Raw genomic sequence first — 13799 nt, 5'->3', positions numbered from 1 at the left:
GAGCGGCTGGGCCCATGAGCCATGGCCGCTGAGCCTGCGTGTCTGGAGCCTGTGCTCCGCAACGGGAGAGGCCACAACAGTGAGAGGCCCGCATACCACAAAAAAAAAAAAAAAAACTGCCCAGTACTGGGGGGCTGGTGGCAGAGTTGATTCTTCTGTTCTTCAGCCTTTCAAATTATCTTTCTCATTTCAAACCTTCTTCTGACTGCTGCTGTTCACCATTGTTCCTGCCTTCTATGAATCTGAAGCCTCTGAACTGAAGAGGCTGAGCAAAACTTCTTGACTGCATCATAGGTTGTAGCTTCCTTCTTTCTGTTTCTTGTGACAATACTCTTCTGTATGCAAAAGGCTTTACAGGAGTTTCTTGAAGTCTTTCATCAGCTCAAGGCCTTTTTCTGTCCTCTTCCTTGTTATGAGTTTATACAGTTTAAAACAGTTTTAATGAGGTTTTAATTTAATGTTTTAATGAGGTTTCTGGGCAGGCATACGAAAAGCAGTCTGTTAACTTGATTTAGAATTCCAGCTTTTTATTGTAAAAGCTGAGAAGAGAAGAATGCAGTGCTTGACCAATGGAATGTCTTTTTCATGAGACACCTGGGTGAGAGAGATATTTTTTGTTGGAGGACCTTTTTTGTTGTGGTTGTCATAATGTGATTCAGATTTTGGAGCAAGTTTTTTAATCTTCAGGCTGCTCCATGATAAAACTCTGGGACACCATTTGCTTTGGAATCTATGCTGCTAGGACCCCTCAGGATCTACACATAGAACATCTATTTGTAACCTAGAGGCAATAACATCTGTCAAGATCATTGAGGGGATTAAAACATCACTTGTAAAGCACCTAGCACAGAAACAAAAATTGATTAGTTAAGTAACATTATAGTGCTGTCTGTTATCTAGTTTAATTTTTATACCATTAATAGAGTCCTTGATTATTTAAAGTTTCTGATTGGTATCCTTATTTCCTCTTTCCTGACTCCCCTCACTCTGAAAAAGGAAACTCTGTGGGTTATTCAAGCTTTAGGTAAAGAGAAGAGCCTTACTGATATGAATATGCAATAACAAACTTCCTCTAAACTCTTAGAACTGTCAGACATCCTTGTAGAGGGAATGTTCTGTCTTTTCTTTATATGCCATTGAAAATCTTTGATTTTGATTTAGAGCTGCAATATAAATTCATGATTGAGTGGTTAATCCTCTTTGATATTGTCTTGAAATTTTTAAACTTTTTTTTTAACTGTAAAGTGTACAGATTGGCATTTTCCTCCAAGTTATATTAATTATCATGTTTAAGGTCAGAAAACACTGGCTTAATGTCTAATTGATCTATCAAAAACTTCTCTCCTTTTCTAGGTTATCTTGGAAGATCTAGGACTCTGAAAATGTTTCCCTTGAAGGATGCCGAAATGGGTGCCTTTACCTTCTTTGCCTCTGCTCTGCCACATGATGTTTGTGGAAGCAACGGGCTTCCTCTCACACCAAATTCCATCAAAATTTTAGGGCGCTTTCAAATCCTTAAGACCATCACCCACCCCAGACTGTGCCAGTATGTGGATATTTCTCGGGGGAAGCATGGTAAGTTGCTGTTGTTGTCTCCTATTTTGTGTTCTCTACCCTGTTACCCTGGTTAGGTTATAATATACATTGTAAACATATAAAGTAATCAGTATGTGTGTGTACAAGTGGCTTCACCTTTCACTCTAGCCAAACTGCAGCATTTGAGTTTTCCTTACTACATTTAAATGATTCATATTTCCCAGATCTGAGAATCAAGATTTTTAATTTTCTTTTTCAGGGAAGCCACCTATCCTCAAGCATTTCTTCACCTCTCTAAGAAGGAAATGAAAGTTCTAAAGTTAGAAACTTTAGAATTGTTTATTAGAGTGTATTTTATAATTGAAAGTAATACTTTGGGTTCAGTTTCTTCAAATGAAAAGAGAGTCACTTTTTTTTTACCTCTTTGGAGCTGCATTAGTCTTTTCATATAGGATTTCATTTGGAAAAGTTGAACTGTATTGGTTAAAAAGTCAGTGTTTCACCAGGAAGATGTTTACTGCCTTTTTTTCTTCTGTAGTCTGTATCTTAGTCCATTCTGGCTGCTAAAATAAGACACCATAAACTGAGTGGCTTATAAACAAGAAAGGTTTATTTCTCACAGTTCTGGAGATTAAGGCACCAACAGATTCCACGTCTGGTGAGGCCCGCTTCTTCACTGACAGCCATCTTCTCACTATAACCTCACATGGTGGGAGTGGGAAGGGAGTTCTCTCAGGCCTCTTTTGTAAGATCACTGATCCTGTTCAGGAGGGCTCCACCCTCATGACCTAATCACCTCCCAAAGCCCCACCCACAAACACCATCACACTGAGGATTAGGTGTCAGCCTATGGATTTGGGTGGGGGGGACACAAATGTTCAATCTGTAGCACCCCTTGAAGTTGATTATGTTAGCAATATTTTAATTATTTTAAAATTATTTTTGAAAGCTTAATTACATGCTGAGGTTCCAATTTTTAGAATTATTTTAAATGCATCTCACTGAAATATATTTAATTTTTCTAACAAAATGATTTATGAAAGTTAACCCTATATACTTGCTGATATTGTCCTGTATTTATTCCTGCAAAAATGGCATTTTCAGGTGTTTCAACCTAATATTAATAAAGATGCTCAAAAAATGCAAACTGTATTTCCTTTATTGTTTTGCTGAAAAACAGGCTAAATGATACTTTCAAGGTTATGCCTCTTAAAAAATAGTTGCTCTGAAAGTTTTCTAGACTGAGTAGAAAATGTTTTTTGTAATAAATATTATTGATGGCTAATATTTATTGAGTGTTTATTATATATTAGGTAGTATTCTAAGTATTCTAAGCTTTACATATTTTAATTAACTTAATGCTTACAATCTTACCATGAGGTAGAAACAGATAAGGAAATTGAGGCACAGAGCAATTAAGTAACTTCTGGCAAGTTTGTTGTTTAAAAACAAGCAAACAAAAAACCTTTTGCTAACAATTTTATTTGATAAATGGCTTCAATGACGTTAACTAAATTATAGAACTCATTTGGGGCTTTTTATATAATCGAATACCTGATAGATATTGTCCATCCCTGAATGCCTCAAACACCACCCCACCAATCCGATTACAAATTCTAAAGAATTTCTGCTTGTGGGGTTGACCTAGTTCCAAAATCACTCCAAACTTAGCAATATAGTGGATCCTCATTATCATCTGTAGCGAGTAACCATAATTAGTATTGCTGTTTTACATCTGCACATTTGGAGTATGCCTGTTTTCCCAAAGTCTTGCCACTTTACTCAGTTCTTAGGACTTCTTCATCCTTGTATCCTGAAGTGCCCTTTATTTCTTCCCACTGTGTCTGGAAGCCTGTTTGGAGCATCACTTCATATGACTGCAGTCTTGCCTCTGTCCAGTTTTCCCTAGGCTTTCTTTTCATGGGATAATTGACTCAGTAGTCCTAGATACTTCTTGAGCTCCTTCTTTTCATCCCACCATCTAAATGAGGCCCTGTAAACACTGAACTAGGAAAAACCTTATGACATAATCCCTTTGGGGAACACTACTGCTAAATGCCCAGGAACCGTCTTTTTAGTTATAAATGTGAGATAGGAACTAATCTCCTTAGACACTGTTAGACTCTCTTAATGTAGAACCCAGCTCAACATCTAGGTAGTCTCTTTAGACCCATCCACATATTGCTGGTTACTCTGTTTCCCCTGCTTTCCCTGCTCCTGGATCTCAGCAGCCCTTTCTTCTAGGGACACACAGGTCATGGATGTGTGTAAAATTCATATATTTTAAGTTTGGCTGCCTGGAATGAAAATATCAATGATTGTCAAAAGGTTAGGGAATTTGATTATTTTTTCACTATTGGCAATGTTCATTGTCCTGAAAAGTTGTATGCATCATAAAGTGTAAATAAATTAGAATAAGTGTCGATGTGAAGGTCTTTTTGTTCCAAAACATCCCAGTCATTTCAGTTGAATTTAGTTTGAAAAGTTTGAAAAGGCCCTACTCAACAGTCTCCTTAGTGAACAACACATATTTTTCAATGATTTAATACCACATGATTTTGGTTTGGACTCCACTTAATTGTCTCCTCAAAGAATTATGATTTTAGTTCCTTTCCCCCCTTTATTCTGTCCTTACTATACAGATATCTCACAGTTTGTCATTGTTAGTCCCCCACCTCCCCACCTTTCCCTTTTTACTTGGAGTAATGTGTGACATGTGGTCTGTTTTACTAACATTATGTTTTTACATGTTAGGTTAGTTCAGAAGTCAGGCTCTCACTGTTTCCTATGGATCATTCAAAACTGATTCAAGATGATGTTAGTTTCTTGCTAACTCAGCAGAATAATGTACTTAAACTCAAGCATAGTGTACATTAGAATTTGTGCACTTGATTTATTAAAGAGAAGTTGAGTAAAATATCTTTAAAAGAAAAAAGCCAATAAAGCATGAAAATACTTAAGTTAACAAACTTAATCTTTTTCTTTTGAACTTGAAATCTCAGCAGTTTTAGAAGCAGAATAAGGATTATAAATGGTAATACATTCCATTTTATTTGGTATTGGTTACCCAGAAATCTTTTGTTTATTGCTGGGAAAATCAAGAACAAAATTATTTTAACTAATAGATTTGAAATTTATGTAGAGAATAATAGAATTGTTAAGAACCTATAAAATAATGTATTCTATATCTCTAGCTGCATATATATTTCAACCTAAGTGTCTATATCAGTTTAAAGTTCCATCAAAGAAACAAAACCAGTAGGAGATAGCTAGATAGCTACACAGATATAGATTAATTTCTTGGAATTGGTTTATGTGATTTTGGGGTTGTGTAGACTCATCTGAAATCCATAGGGCAGGTCATTAAGGACAAGCTAAAGTTTTAGACAACAGCTGAAGTCACAGTCCAAGTGTGGAGTTTCTTCTCCAGAGAAGAGTCGATTCTGCTCTTAAGGCCTTTACAACTGATTGAATCAGGATCACCCAGATTATCTAGGATATTCTTCCTTACTTAAAGTAAACTAATTGTAGATTTCATTTATTAAATGCCTTCACAGTAACACCTAGATTAGTGTTTGAATAACTGGAGACTATAGCCTAGCCATGTTGACTCGTAAAACTGACAATCACAGTAACCTAGTAACAATACTGTTTTTTAAGCACAGAATTTTTCTTTATCAGTTTTACTGTATAAATATTTATTTAGAGATTCTCTTTAAAAGGTAATGAGCTAGTCTCAGTTTTTAATGTGAATAACAAAAGAATGATGCAGTAACTATATTCTAATAACCTTTCATGTTTTAACGCATTTACAATTTACCTCTTTAAGTTAAAAAAGTTTCTTTTAATCTTTCAATCTGTTTTAGTCCCTCTTTTTATTCAACTGCTTTATTATCTGTCTTGCTTAATACTGTACTCTTTTCCATTTCTTAACATTGACTTAAAACATACAGTTCAAACTGTATGTACACTACAGTTGGCATTCATAAACTATTAGAAGAAAGATTATTTCACGGTTCTTGTATGTTCTACTCTTTAAAGTTCATTTTGGTGTCACATTTGTTTTTTATAAATAATGCCACTACATTGCTGACTTATATTTGGCACATTATGATTCTCAAATATTTCTGTCGTATTTTATTCTGTGAAACTATATTATTTTATAACAAACAGAAGTTATTTTCAAATAGTGGTCCTGAGTTTCAGAATGAAGACTCTCTAACAACTTTTTGAAAAAACTGGTTCATACTGGAAACATTGTTTTGGTATACACTCTATTACCTCTGGGAGAATCTTTGATATTCTGCCAAGGATTATGGTTCTGCTGTCTAACTTTAAAGTAATACTTTAAAGGTCCGTAATATCCTAAAGCTTTGGCAAACTCTGGCTTATGATATTTTGAAGGAGTTTCCTGAAGAAGCCTGATAATTTTTCTTTCCTAAATCATTTTAAGCCTGACAAATTTTAATCTAATGCCAAACACTTTGAAAATCCTTCATAGATGTGGAGACTTATGAATATATAATTTAAAATTATTCATTAATGGGGTATGCACATTTTAACATATTCTGATGGTTTTGTTTTACATTAAAATCAGTGCTATTGTGGTAGTATTATGCCTAGTTTACAACATAGGCATATACTTTCCTACGCAGGACACACTTCTGTTTAGACAATGACTGTCATTATGTGAGATTCATTCATTTCTAATGGCTACATTGAGCCTTTGCTCAAGTTAACTCATTTAACAAGTATTTTTAAATTAGTTGCTTATATGTTTGAGGTATAATTCTAGACGCTGGGGATGCATTTTGAACAAGACCAATATCCTTCCTGCATCATGAAATACATTATCTAGTAGAGAACAAAGGCATTAGATAAAAGTGTATACAAATCTTTAGGAGTTGAAATAAGTGCTACAAAAGAAAAGTACATTGTGGAATAGATTATATGATAGGAGGAGCAAATTGATTTGGGGGACCAGGAAAGTGTTCCTGGAGGAAATCACATTTAACTGAGTAATGAATAATAATAATAGCTAACTCTTAGGGCTTCTTATGTGCCAGGTTCTTATTATGTATTAACTCATTTCAACCTCACAACAGCTCTATGAGGTAGGTACTGTTGTTTTACGGAAGAGGAAACCTTGGCATAGAGAGGTTAGCAAACTCCCCCAAGGGCACATAACTAATGAGTATTAAACCTAAAATTTGAACCCAGACAGAATAGTCTGTGCTCTTAACCACTGTGTTTCATGATAGCAGTTAACTGGGAGAAGGAACAAGGAAGATCATTTTAGGCAATGGGAATCCATGTGCTAGTATTTTAAGGTAGGAAAGGGGAAGGGAGACCAGTGTAACTGGAAGTTGGTGAGTGACAAAATAACAAAATATAAAGCTAGACAGGGAGTTACGTATTCAGATTGATTAATTATTATATTATCACTTAGATTTTAGTATGAAAATATGTTGGAGGGGGAATAAGAATTAATATGAGAAGATTAGTTAAGAGATTGTTGTAGTAATCTAATGAGGGAGGATGTTGGATTGGACCCAGATTGTGGCAGATGGAGCAAACTTTACAGATTCTGGAAACATTTGGGAAATAGGAATAGCAGGGCTTTTCCTTTGGATTTGAGAAAGGGAGATTACTCCTAAATTTGTAGCTGGAGCAACTGGCAGGATAGTGGTACCATTTACTGAAACAGTACTAAAGGGAAAGGCTTAAGGAGCAAAATATAAATTCAGTTTGAGTCCTGTTGTGTTTGAGGTAACTTTTATATTAAAGTGAGAAACTGGCTGTAAAAGCCTGGAGTTCAGAAGAGAGTTCTGGGCTTGAGATAAAATTTAAGAGTCTTTCAACCTTGGAAGTAAATAAGGAGAAAACACAGTCTGAAGACCCAGAATCAAAGGTGGAGGCACTAGAAGCATTTAAATTTGGGTAGAAGAGGTACCAGTCTACAGAGGAGACTGAGGAGAGGTAGCCAGATAGGTGTAAGGAAAATTGACAAAATGTGGTAAGAGGGAAAACAAAGGAATGCTGCTTCCCATTTTGGTTTTCTGACAATATTATTTACTTTTTCCTTCTAGAACTTCACAGTTGTGCTAAATTGCTTGGAATTCAACTCTGCATGCTCTTTTCTTTATTGAATTGAAGAACTAGAACTTTTATCTCAACTTTCTTTCCTATTTTTTTTCCTTTTTTCCTCCTCATTAAATGTTCTTTCAAATTTAATTTTGTTTAAGTTCCTGTTTAGATCACTTGGAGTTTTTTTCTGAAAGTGATAGTTTTCATTTATAGTTTTAAAATTTTGTGTTTCAGATCATTTATATAATGCCACCACCTCAGTTTGGGCTTCCAAGATGTGACCCATACAATATCCTGCCCTCACACCTCACATGATTGCCTGTGTACCATTGTCCTTCATCTCTCCTCCCAGCAGGCAAGACCATACCTTGAATCAGTCCTTCCCATCTTCTGCTCACATTTTTCTACCTTTGCCCTTTTTCATTTTCACCAAACCTCCTTGCAGTTATCACTTTTTCTGGTCCCTTTTCACCTTTACTTCTTTATCTTGTCTTAGCTTGCTATCTGTATTATGTGTTTACCTTCTTCCTTATCTTAGAACTCATTTTGCAGAGATATTCATACTATCCCAATTTCTTTCTCCTGAAATAACATTATCAAATCTCCAACCACTTGTGAGCCCAGTTGTGCTTTTCTCTCACTGCTCTTACATTGTTTCATCTAAAAAGGAAAAGAGTTTGTTGATCTGCTACTGTGTCAGACAACGTGTTAGTCACTAGGTACCTGATGATTACATTAAAAATGTATAGACCTTCAAAACTCTGCTGTCTTATTCTTAAACAGTTGATCTGTTGGAAAATAAAAATTATATCATGATATAGATTGTGCCCACCAAAATTTTATATTATTACTAATCTCAGCAAGACCTATGATGTTAAAAGTAACCCCAAGTTGATTTTCTGTTCTTTCTCCATAGTCATGATTCAGAACATTTCTACTTTTCTCAAATTTCTGAACTCAGTTTCAAAACTGTTTGAACCAGACCGTCAAGACAATTTGTCCCTAGCTCCCAATTTCCCCTTCACTTCAAAATTTCTTTATATCTTCATCCAAGCTTTTTCTTCTAGTCTGTGTCAGAAGAAGGATTGCTTCTTTTTGCCAAAGGTAAACTTTTCCAGCTGTTTTTCCTGATGCACATGGGAGAAATTCTAGAGAAAGACACAAGATGAAAAGAAATTGCTATTTAATATGTTGTTTTATTACACATTTATCCTGTTATTCTACATATTTGATTTTTATGTAGTTAATGTAGACTTTGAAAAGCTCTTTTAAAATATCATTTATACTGTATGTTAATAACTTTAGTGGGGTATATTATTTTGTTATTGAAACATTGTGTTAATCAAATATAAAGTGGAGTTGGTGGGTTTTTTTCCTCAGAGAGACTGGTGGTGGTGGCCGAACACTGTGAACAGAGTCTAGAAGACTTGCTTCGAGAAGGGAAACCCGTGAGGTACTGTATAATATCAGGACAATTACATGAAAAGCAGAAATTGGCAAACAAAAGGCATTTTAACTAGAAACTACAGGATTTAAGTTTCTTCTGTTACTTGTTTAATGATAAAATCTAGGTGTAAATTTTCACTTTAGGAAATTTAATTCACAGGCCTCATAGAAATTCAACATTGACATTTTCCAGTGTTCACCTTTTGTGAGGTAAGCATTCTGCAAAGTACTTGACAAAAAATTACTAAAGAGGATATACAGGAAAATTTGAAATCTTTTTAGTACCAAGCATTTCTCTAGCTGAGTTTTAAGAGTATTTCCTGAGAGAAGTACATGGTAACTTCTCACAGGGCACTGGTATTCTTAGGGACAGAGGACATAGTGAACTGTGTAGAAGGCTAGATTGAAGAATAGAGAGAAATAATAATCATGGCATGGGTGGAATATAATCATACAGTTTAAATTCAGTTATTTCAGGGGCTTCCCTGGTGGCGCATGTTTGAGAGTCCGCCTGCCGATGCAGGGGACACGGGCTCATGCCCCGGTCCAGGAGGGTCCCACATACCGCTGAGTGGCTGGGCCCGTGAGCCATGGCCGCTGAGCCTGCGTGTCCGGAGCCTGTGGTCCGCCACCGGAGAGGCCACAACAGTGAGAGGCCCGCGTACCAGAAAAAAAAAAAAAAAAAAAGTATAAATTCAGTTATTTCAATGACACATGAAATTTACTTTCTAAGGCATTTTTGGCAAGAAAAGTGGTCTAAACTTTCTTACAAATATACTATTAAATGAGCTTCTTCACAGATTTTCTGAAATTATCTTAATATTATGAAAAATGTTTCTTTAATGAATTAAGTTGTACTAAACCAGTGAAAAATATTTGCCATGAGCCTTTATAGGATTGTAATTATCCATCCTAGATTAAAGAAATATTCTTATTCTTGGTCAGTACTCTTTAATCATTGCTATATTATAGATGAAGATAAATCTTTTGCAAGGGAGGAGAAATGTGTATCTTACTAAATGGTAGTAATTTAATAGCAGCAAAACAAATAAATTGAATAAAAGTACTTTCCTTGCTACTTTAAATGGTTTGGTTTTAAGTGGTCACTGGAATGAAAGATGCAGATATCAAGTATCCAGTTGCCTCACTTGCTTTTTTAGAAAAGTCTAATCTTACCATGGTGATAAAAGTGACTTTTCTATATATTTAACCTAACTTAGTAAATATGTTTTTATAGGTATAATTTTTGCATGACACAAATCTTTAATTGTATTTTTTTAAGAACATATTACTCTTTGCCCACCAGTTTAAATTTACACTTTTTTTTTTTTTTAGCGGTACGCGGGCCTCTCACTGCTGTGGCCTCCCCCACTGCGGAGCGCAGGCTCAGGGGCCATGGCCCACGGGCCCAGCCGCTCCGCGGCATGTGGGATCCTCCCGGACCGGGGCACGAACCCATGTCCCCTGCATCAGCAGGCGGGACTCTCAATCACTGCGCCACCAGGGAAGCCCCTAAATTTACACTTTAATTTGTAGGCCACCGATGCAAAAAAAAAAAGTTCTCTGTGAAAGCTAGTTGACATTAAAATTGAAAACCAATTGTAGTCATGTCTTTAGGAATTTTAACTGAGTTTGGGTTAAATTTGCATAAAGATTTACAATGCAATATGTATGATGAAAAAGCCACTAACTAGCTAGGCAGCCTTGGACCGGTCTCTTAATCATTTTCCATATGTGTAGAACAAGGAGTTTTACTTGAACTAGGGATCATTCTAGAGGAAGTTATTGTCAACTTTATATTTTATTTAATATGAATTACATGTGATAATATATTAATCAATTGCCTTTATAAGCATATGTTTTCTTATACTAATATATTATACTAGTATATTAACCTACTATTCCCCATTACTTAAATGGTAGATTTTTTTGACAGAAGAACCCATGACAAGTCTAAGTGTAAAATTCAGTGCTATAATATAAAAGGCAAGTTGTTTTAGAAACATCTATTTTTTGATCCAGCAATCCTCCTCCTAGGTAGAGGATCTCCTTAAATTTGTACCCAAGAGGTACATCATTTGCCTCCCTGTAGTCCCATCCCTGCTTTGGCATTTAATCAAGAGAAAGGCAAAATGCATGCCCACCAAAATATTTGCACAAGAATGTTCCCAGAAACATTATTCATAGTAGCCCCAAACTGGGAGGAACTCAAGTGTCCGTCAGTGGGAAAATGGGCAAGCAGATTGTGGTATATTAATCAACAATAAAACGGAATAAACTACTGATACAACAACATGATGAACCTTAGAAATATTATGCTGAGCAAAAGAAGCCAGACACAAAAATCATATTCTTCCATTTATATGAAGTTGTAGAACAATCAAAACTCATCTACGGTGATAGATATAAAAATAGTGCTTGACTCTGGTTGGGAAGAGGGCAATACAAATACTGATTCAAAATAGCCTTTACTGAACTATCTGGGGAATGGAAATTTTTACATCTTGATTAGGGTATTACTTACATGGTGTATGTTCTTGCAAAACTTGTCAAAATTCAGTGACGTGTACACTTAAGAGTGTGCATTTTGCCTATGTAAGTTATACCTCAAACATTTTTTAAACGCCTGTTGAGTTATTTACTTGGCTTGAGTTGTGAGTCTCTCATATAGCAACAGTGTTATGTTGTTAATGAAGATGCTTCATCCAGTGGCATACTTGTTTGTATTTCTTTGTTTCTGTAAGAAGAAATAGTATGAATTAGTTATTGCTGCTTAACAAATTACCTCAACACTTAGCAGCTTAAAACAATAATAAACATTTATCAATTTATACCATTTCCCTGGGTCAGGAATTCAAGAACATTTAGCTGGGTGGTTTTAGCTCAGGATCTCATGACATTGCAGTATATCAGCTGGGGCTGTAGTCTTCTGAAAGCTTGACTGGGGATTCAGTCAGCTGTTTCTAAGTTAGCTCACTCATTTGGTGCCAGTTGTTGACAGGAGGTTTATTTCCTCCCTACCTTGAGGGCCTTTCCATAGACCTTTTGGCTATTCTCACAATATGGTGGTTGGCTTCTCAGAATGAGTGAGTGAGCAATCTAAGAGATGAGAGAAAGCAAGGTGGAAGCAGCAATGCCTTTTATGACCTCTCCTGAGGAGCCACACATTGCTGTAGCTCATTGGTTACAGAGTTCATCCATGAAGTCTATTCAGTGTGGGAGAGGATGACACAAGAATGTGAATCCCAGGAGTCAGGGGGCATTGGAGCATCTTAGAGTCTGGCTGTCACAGAAGTCTTGGAGATCATACAAGTAATAAAAAAAAAATGGGAAAAAGTAGGAATGAAATACTAAATCAACATTAACACTAACTGGAAAATAAAGTTCCTAAAATTATTCAATACTCATTAGGGTACTTGGGACAGAAAAAAGGAAGAAGTTTACCCTATGAAGAGGACAGATTATTAAGGGAGTATCCAGAAGTATCAGAGGACATAGCTATGCTATGATTGGAATTGCTCTACATCATGTAAATTGATGTTACACATGGTTTTGTGCTCCCAGCCATTCCAGAGGACTCTATAAGCCACAAGTAGAGTAGTTCTTGTCATCAGGGTGGTAGTAACTGTAGGATGTTCCTTCTGATCTCCACATTTCCCTCTTTGCCCATATCTGTCCTTCCTTTACTTACTGAAAAGAATTAAAGGAGAGAGAAGCTGGTGACTCTGAAGACAAATTTCCATTTTCATCATTTTACCTCACTCTACCCTTTTACTTTATTTATTTTTGATTGTACTATATAAGGATATAATTGCCATTGCTTTGCCAATAAGATTAAATCCATTAGCTCATGAAAAGTTTTACTTTTCTGTGCTTGTCATCATTTATCGTTGTTTTAGAGATAATAAATCTCATAGCAATGGATACCAGTAGCCTCAACAGTGTAAAGGTATAAAGAAGCCACCTTTCTTCAGTGCCCTTGTATATGTCTTCATGAGGATAAAATGTTATAGATGGAAGCATATTCTTTGAGTAGGTAGCAGAACATCAATAGGATTAAATGCAGATTTCATACTGTCTTTCATGACATTTACATGGTCTTTTTCATTTATTTAAAATAGAACGTATGGTAGTCTTACGGGTCTTTGTAATTTCTTCAAGTGAGATATTTTTAAACATTTTTGTAAAGTATTGTTTTTAATCATTCTGGTAATAGATTAAAATTCAATATTTCCTTTGTTCATTTTGGGATATAACATTCAGCACTTACTGCCTTTGAGTAGAAATGATTCTGTCAGGTTCAGTTCCAAGTTGTTATCTGATCCATCCATCTAAATTAGCTTTGTTGAAAACTATTTGACTTTCCACATATTTGGATTACATTAGTCTCCAATAACAGAGCAGGTTTCATGTGCAGAGTTGATGTGTTGCAGTTTTAATTAATTCTATAACCTATTTATGGAAAGTGAGAAGATGTTCTTATGGCTTATAAATCAGTTCTTTCCCCTACTGCCAAAAGTAAGCACCCTGCACCTGTAAGAAAGGCTGATGCAAAGTAAACAGGAAATCTATTTAGATGGGATTGCTGTTTGAGATCCATGATTTTTACTTGTACATCTGTCTCTAACTGTTGCAAAACTGTAAGCTGCCAGTTGTCTGGTAGTTATTTGCAGTTCATTGTCCAAACTTAAGCATCATGTAAGGCATATATCTTACTGGATTTATACTTT

The 13799-nt window shown here is 35.6% G+C and overlaps 1 protein-coding gene across 4 annotated transcripts in view; it reads left to right on the top strand.

Moving 5' to 3' along the window:
• Positions 1-13799, top strand: part of TBCK (TBC1 domain containing kinase) — a 237684-nt gene that overhangs the window by 8930 nt on the left and 214955 nt on the right. For all 4 annotated transcript variants that reach the window (XM_081226529.1, XM_081226526.1, XM_081226527.1 and 1 more), the window contains exons 2-3: positions 1354-1575; positions 9004-9076. In XM_081226529.1, the coding sequence (XP_081082655.1) occupies positions 1383-1575; positions 9004-9076 (266 nt within the window). In that variant the 5' untranslated portion in view covers positions 1354-1382. The remainder of the gene's footprint in view (positions 1-1353; positions 1576-9003; positions 9077-13799) is intronic.

This window comes from Mesoplodon bidens, assembly GCF_964165515.1.
Source record: "Mesoplodon bidens genome assembly, chromosome: 1".
NCBI classification, from domain to species: domain Eukaryota; kingdom Metazoa; phylum Chordata; class Mammalia; order Artiodactyla; family Ziphiidae; genus Mesoplodon; species Mesoplodon bidens.
Note: the sequence above shows the minus strand (reverse complement) of the source record. Positions and strands in the feature narration are given on the sequence as shown.